This window comes from Acipenser ruthenus, unplaced genomic scaffold (genome assembly GCF_902713425.1).
Source record: "Acipenser ruthenus unplaced genomic scaffold, fAciRut3.2 maternal haplotype, whole genome shotgun sequence".
NCBI classification, from domain to species: domain Eukaryota; kingdom Metazoa; phylum Chordata; class Actinopteri; order Acipenseriformes; family Acipenseridae; genus Acipenser; species Acipenser ruthenus.
The window spans coordinates 1-7,500 of record NW_026708918.1 but is presented as its reverse complement, the minus strand read 5'-3'; the positions used below and the strand labels follow the sequence as shown (position 1 = coordinate 7,500).

General features: G+C 56.0%; 1 protein-coding gene across 1 annotated transcript in view; it reads left to right on the top strand.

Annotated features, from left to right (window-relative positions):
• The window catches only part of LOC131736759 (AP-2 complex subunit alpha-1), a gene marked incomplete at its 3' end in the record, with an annotated part of 12,028 nt that extends 4,532 nt beyond the window's left edge, over positions 1 to 7,496 (top strand). Inside the window, exons 3-9 of the mRNA XM_059021962.1 lie at positions 25 to 218; positions 544 to 673; positions 2,057 to 2,158; positions 3,259 to 3,518; positions 4,191 to 4,359; positions 5,335 to 5,472; positions 7,437 to 7,496. Coding sequence (XP_058877945.1) covers positions 25 to 218; positions 544 to 673; positions 2,057 to 2,158; positions 3,259 to 3,518; positions 4,191 to 4,359; positions 5,335 to 5,472; positions 7,437 to 7,496 — 1,053 coding nt within the window. The remainder of the gene's footprint in view (positions 1 to 24; positions 219 to 543; positions 674 to 2,056; positions 2,159 to 3,258; positions 3,519 to 4,190; positions 4,360 to 5,334; positions 5,473 to 7,436) is intronic.
• Between the last annotated feature and the right edge of the window lie 4 nt (positions 7,497 to 7,500).

Below are 7,500 nucleotides of genomic sequence, written 5' to 3'. Positions count from 1 at the left end.
CTCTCTCTCCTCTCTGCTCTCCAGGGCTACCTGTTCATCTCGGTGCTGGTAAACTCCAACAGCGAGCTGATTCGCCTCATCAACAACGGGATCAAGAACGACCTGGCGAGCCGGAACCCCACCTTCATGTGCCTGTCTCTGCACTGCATCGCCAACGTGGGGAGCAGAGAGATGGGCGAGGCGTTCGCTGCAGACATCCCCCGGGTGCTGGTGGCAGGGTGAGCCTTCGCATCCATGTCAATACAGGGGCGTGGTGACCAGGGGGTTATTATGGGGTGTGGGGGTGCTGTTTCAGATGGACAGTGTGAAGCAGGGTGCTGCTCTGTGTGAGTCAGTGTAATCAGAGGGTTATTATGGGGTGTGGGGGTGCTGTTTCAGATGGACAGTGTGAAGCAGGGTGCTGCTCTGTATGAGTCAGTGTAATCAGAGGGTTATTATGGGGTGTGGGGGTGCTGTTTCAGATGGACAGTGTGAAGCAGGGCGCTGCTCTGTGTGAGTCAGTGTAATCAGAGGGTTATTATGGGGTGTGGGGGTGTTTTTCAGGGACACGATGGACAGTGTGAAGCAGAGTGCTGCTCTGTGTTTGCTTCGACTCTACAAGACGTCTCCGGATCTCGTTCACATGGGAGAGTGGACTTCGAGGGTCGTGCATCTCCTCAATGATCAGCACATGGTGAGCGGGCTGCAGAGCACACTGTGTGCACTGTGTACACTGCACTATACACACGGCACTGTACACACTGCACTGTACACACTGCACTGTACACACTGCACTGTACACACTGCACTATACACACGGCACTGTACACACTGCACTGTACACACTGCACTATACACACTGCACTATACACACTGCACTGTACACACTGCACTGTACACACTGCACTATACACACTGCACTGTACACACTGCACTATACACACTGCACTATACACACTGCACTGTACACACTGCACTATACACACTGCACTGTACACACTGCACTGTACACACTGCACTATACACACTGCACTGTACACACTGCACTATACACACTGCACTATACACACTGCACTATACACACTGCACTATACACACTGCACTGTACACACTGCACTGTACACACGGCACTGTACACACTGCACTGTACACACTGCACTGTACACACTGCACGCTATACACACTGCACTATACACACTGCACTATACACACGGCACTGTACACACTGCACTGTACACACTGCACTATACACACTGCACTATACACACTGCACTGTAAACACTGCACTATACACACTGCACTGTACACACTGCACTGTACACACTGCACTGTACACACGGCACTGTACACACTGCACTGTACACACTGCACTATACACACTGCATGCTATACACACTGCACTGTACACACTGCACTATACACACTGCACTACACACACTGCACGCTATACACACTGCACTGTACACACTGCACTACACACACTGCACGCTATACACACGGCACTGTACACACTGCACTGTACACACTGCACTATACACACTGCACTGTACACACTGCACTGTACACACTGCACTGTACACACTGCACTGTACACACGGCACTGTACACACTGCACTGTACACACTGCACTATACACACTGCACTGTACACACTGCACTGTACACACTGCACTGTACACACGGCACTGTACACACTGCACTGTACACACTGCACTATACACACTGCACTGTACACACTGCACTGTACACACTGCACTGTACACACTGCACTATACACACTGCATGCTATACACACTGCACTATACACACTGCACTATACACACTGCACTATACACACACTGCACTGCGCACTGTCTACACCACACACACTGCACTGCGCACTGTCTACACCACACACACTGCACTGCACACTGTCTACACCACACTGCACTGCACTGCACACTGTCTACACCACACGCACTGCACTGCACACTGTCTACACCACACTGCACTGCACTGCGCACTGTCTACACCACACTGCACTGCACTGCGCACTGCACACAGTGTCACTCTCCTCTCTGTCTCTGGCTGTGTTTCAGGGCGTGGTCACGGCAGCGATCTCTCTCATCACCTGTCTGAGTCAGAAGAATCCGGACGAGTTCAAAACCTGCGTCTCCCTCGCAGTGTCCCGACTGAGCAGGGTGAGGGGGGCTGTGTTCTCTCTCTCTCTCTCTCTCTCTCACACACTCCCTCTCTCTCCTCTCTCACACACACACTCCCTCTCTCTCTCTCCTCTCTGTCTCTCACACTCCCTCTCTCCTCTCTCTTTCACACTCTCTCACTCCCTCTCCTCCTCTCTCCTCTCTCCTCTCTCCTCTCCTCTCTCTCACACTCCCTCTCTCCTCTCTCTTTCACACTCTCTCACTCCCTCTCCTCTCTCCTCTCTCTCCTCTCTCCTCTCTCACACTCCCTCTCTCTCACACCCTCTCTCTCACACCCTCTCTGTCACACTCTCCTCTCTCTCCTCTCCTCTCCTCTCTCCTCTCCTCTCTCCTCTCTCCTCTCTCCTCTCTCCTCTCTCCTCTCTCTCCTCTCTCCTCTCCTCTCTCCTCTCTCCTCTCTCCTCTCCTCTCTCTCTCTCCTCTCTCCTCTCCTCTCTCTCCTCTCTCTCACACTCCCTCTCTCCTCTCTCTCTCTCCTCCCTCCTCTCTCCTCTCCTCTCTCTCCTCTCTCTCACACTCCCTCTCTCCTCTCTCCTCTCTCCTCTCTCCTCTCCTCTCTCTCCTCTCTCTTCTCTCTCCTCTCTCCTCTCTCACACTCCTTCTCTCCTCTCTCCTCTCCTCTCTCCTCTCCTCTCTCTCCTCTCTCTTCTCTCTCCTCTCTCCTCTCTCTCACACTCCTTCTCTCCTCCCTCTCTCTCCTCTCTCCTCTCTCACACTCCCTCTCTCTCACACCCTCTCTCTCACACCCTCTCTCTCACACCCTCTCTGTCACACTCTCCTCTCTCCTCTCCTCTCTCTCCTCTCTCTCCTCTCTCCTCTCTCCTCTCCTCTCTCTCCTCTCTCTCCTCTCTCCTCTCTCTCCTCTCCTCTCTCTCCTCTCTCCTCTCTCCTCTCTCCTCTCCCCTCTCTCCGCTCTCCTCCCTCCTCTCTCCTCTCCTCTCTCTCCTCTCTCTCCTCTCCTCTCCTCTCTCCTCTCCTCTCTCCTCTCTCCTCTCTCCTCTCTCCTCTCTCCTCTCTCCTCTCTCACACTCTCTCCTCTCCTCTCTCCTCTCTCTCACACTCCCTCTCTCCTCTCTCAGATTGTCTCTTCAGCCTCCACTGATCTCCAGGACTACACCTATTATTTTGTCCCTGCTCCCTGGCTCTCGGTGAAGCTGCTCCGGCTCCTGCAGTGCTACCCCCCTCCAGAGGAGGGCGCTGTGAAGGGCAGGCTGGTGGAGTGTCTGGAGACCATCCTGAACAAGGCCCAGGAGCCACCCAAGTCCAAGAAGGTGCAGCACTCCAATGCAAAGAACGCCATCCTGTTCGAGGCGATCAGCCTGGTGATCCACTACGACAGGTAATCAATAATCAATAATCCATCACTCAGCCTGGTGATCCACTACCACAGGTAATCAATAATCAATAATCCATCACTCAGCCTGGTGATCCACTACCACAGGTAATCAATAATCAATAATCCATCACTCAGCCTGGTGATCCACTACGACATGTAATCAATAATCAATAATCCATCACTCAGCCTGGTGATCCACTAACACAGGTAATCAATAATCAATAATCCATCACTCAGCCTGGTGATCCACTACCACAGGTAATCAATACTGTCAGTCTGAGTCTGTCTGTGTGTCTAATCTGTGGTCCGTGCTTGTAATCCAATTGGGTCACCTCCCCTCTCTCCTCTCTCCCCTCTCTCTCCCCCTCTCTCTCATCCTCTGTCCTCTCTCTCCCCTCTCCTCCCCCTCTCCTCCCCCTCTCGTCCCCCCTCCCCCCTCTCCTCCCCTCTCTCCTCTCTCCTCGCTCTCATCCTCTGTCCTCTCTCCCCTCTCCTCCCCCTCTCTCTCCCCCCTCCCTCCTCTCCTCCCCTCTCCCCCCCTCTCTCCCCCCCTCTCCCCTCTCCTCCCCCCTCCCCCTCTCTCTCCCCCCTCTCTCCCCCCCTCCCCCTCTCCTCCCTCCTCTCCTCCCCCCTCCCCCTCTCTCTCCCCCCCTCCCCCTCTCTCCCCCTCCTCAGTGAGCCGAACCTCCTTGTGCGTGCCTGTAATCAGCTGGGTCAGTTCCTGCAGCACCGCGAGACCAACCTGCGCTACCTGGCCCTGGAGAGCATGTGTACGCTGGCCAGCTCCGAGTTCTCCCACGAGGCAGTGAAGACTCACATAGAGACCGTCATCAACGCCCTGAAGGTGCGCACTGCACACTGCTCACTGCACACTGCACCCTGAACACTGCACCCTGAACACTGCTCACTGCACCCTGAACACTGCACACTGCACCCTGAACACTGCACACTGCACCCTGAACACTACACCCTGAACACTGCACCCTGAACACTGCTCACTGCACCCTGAACACTGCACCCTGCACACTGCACCCTGCACCCTGCACCCTGCACCCTGAACACTGCACCCTGCACCCTGCACACTGAACACTGCACCCTGCACACTGCACCCTGAACACTGCACACTGCACCCTGAACACTGCACACTGCACACTGCACCCTGAACACTGCACACTGCACACTGAACACTGCACCCTGCACCCTGAACACTGCACCCTGAACACTGCACACTGCACCCTGAACACAGCACCCTGAACACTGCACACTGCTCACTGCACACTGCACACTGCACTCTGCTCACTGCACACTGCACCCTGCACCCTGAACACTGCACACTGCACACTGAACACTGCACCCTGCACCCTGAACACTGCACCCTGAACACTGCACACTGCACACTGAACACTGCACCCTGAACACTGCACCCTGCACCCTGCACACTGCACACTGAACACTGCTCACTGCACCCTGCACCCTGAACACTGCACCCTGAACACTGCTCACTGCACACTGCACCCTGAACACTGCTCACTGCACACTGCACCCTGAACACTGCTAACTGCACACTGCACCCTGAACACTGCACACTGCACCCTGCACCCTGACACTGCACACTGCAACATGAACACTGCACCCTGAATACTGCACCCTGCACCCTGAACACTGCACACTGCACACTGCACACTGAACACTGCACCCTGAACACTGCACCCTGAACAGTGCTCACTGCACACTGCACACTGCACACTGCACTCTGCTCAGTGCTCCCTATACGCTGTCGTGTTGTGTGACGCGTGTTCCTCTGTGTCCCGTGTTTCAGACGGAGCGTGATGTTAGCGTGCGACAGCGTGCGGCTGACCTGCTCTACGCCATGTGTGACCGAAGCAACTCCAAGCAGATCGTCGCTGAGAAACTGAGCTACCTGGAGACTGCAGACTACTCTATTAGAGAGGAGACCGTGAGTACCTGCACCCTGCACCCTGCACCCTGCACCCTGCACCCTGCACCCTGCACCCTACACCCTACACCCTACACCCTACTACTCTATTAGAGAGGAGACCGTGAGTACCTGCACCCTGCACCCTGCACCCTGCACCCTACACCCTACACCCTACACCCTACCCCTGCACCCTGCACCCTGCACCCTACTACTCTATTAGAGAGGAGACCGTGAGTACCTGCACCCTGCACCCTGCACCCTGCACCCTGCACCCTACACCCTACACCCTACACCCTACTACTCTATTAGAGAGGAGACCGTGAGTACCTGCACCCTGCACCCTGCACCCTGCACCCTACTACTCTATTAGAGAGGAGACCGTGAGTACCTGCACCCTGCACCCTGCACCCTGCACCCTACTACTCTATTAGAGAGGAGACCGTGAGTACCTGCACCCTGCACCCTGCACCCTGCACCCTGCACCCTGCACCCTACACCCTACACCCTACTACTCTATTAGAGAGGAGACCGTGAGTACCTGCACCCTGCACCCTGCACCCTACACCCTACTACTCTATTAGAGAGGAGACCGTGAGTACCTGCACCCTGCACCCTGCACCCTGCACCCTGCACCCTACTACTCTATTAGAGAGGAGACCGTGAGTACCTGCACCCTGCACCCTGCACCCTACTACTCTATTAGAGAGGAGACCGTGAGTACCTGCACCCTGCACCCTGCACCCTGCACCCTACTACTCTATTAGAGAGGAGACCGTGAGTACCTGCACCCTGCACCCTGCACCCTGCACCCTACTACTCTATTAGAGAGGAGACCGTGAGTACCTGCACCCTGCACCCTGCACCCTGCACCCTGCACCCTACTACTCTATTAGAGAGGAGACCGTGAGTACCTGCACCCTGCACCCTGCACCCTACTACTCTATTAGAGAGGAGACCGTGAGTACCTGCACCCTGCACCCTGCACCCTACTACTCTATTAGAGAGGAGACCGTGAGTACCTGCACCCTGCACCCTGCACCCTGCACCCTACTACTCTATTAGAGAGGAGACCGTGAGTACCTGCACCCTGCACCTTACTACTCTATTAGAGAGGAGACCGTGAGTACCTGCACCCTGCACCCTGCACCCTGCACCCTGCACCCTGCACCCTACACCCTACCCCTGCACCCTGCACCCTGCACCCTGCACCCTGCACCCTACTACTCTATTAGAGAGGAGACCGTGAGTACCTGCACCCTGCACCCTGCACCCTACACCCTACACCCTACCCCTGCACCCTGCACCCTGCACCCTACTACTCTATTAGAGAGGAGACCGTGAGTACCTGCACCCTGCACCCTACCCCTGCACCCTACACCCTACACCCTACACCCTTCACCCTACTACTCTATTAGAGAGGAGACCGTGAGTACCTGCACCCTGCACCCTGCACCCTGCACCCTACACCCTACACCCTACACCCTACTACTCTATTAGAGAGGAGACCGTGAGTACCTGCACCCTGCACCCTGCACCCTACTACTCTATTAGAGAGGAGACCGTGAGTACCTGCACCCTGCACCCTGCACACTGCACCCTACACCCTACACCCTACCCCCTGCACCCTGCACCCTACTACTCTATTAGAGAGGAGACCGTGAGTACCTGCACCCTGCACCCTGCACCCTCACACTACCCCTGCACCCTGCACCCTGCACCCTACACCCTCACACTACACCTTACCCCTGCACCCTACCCCTGCACCCTCACACTACATCTGCACCCTACACTCTATACCCTACCCCTGTACCCTCACACTACCCCTGCACCCTACACCCTCACCCTACCCCTGCACCCTACACCCTCACACTACCCTGCACCCTGCACCCTACACCCTCACCCTACCCCTGCACCCTACACCCTACACCCTACCCCTGTACCCTACACCCTCTCACTCCCCCTGCGCCCTCGCTGTGTCTCAGGTGTTGAAGGTCGCTGTCCTGGCTGAGAAGTACGCTGTGGATTACTCGTGGTACGTGGACACGA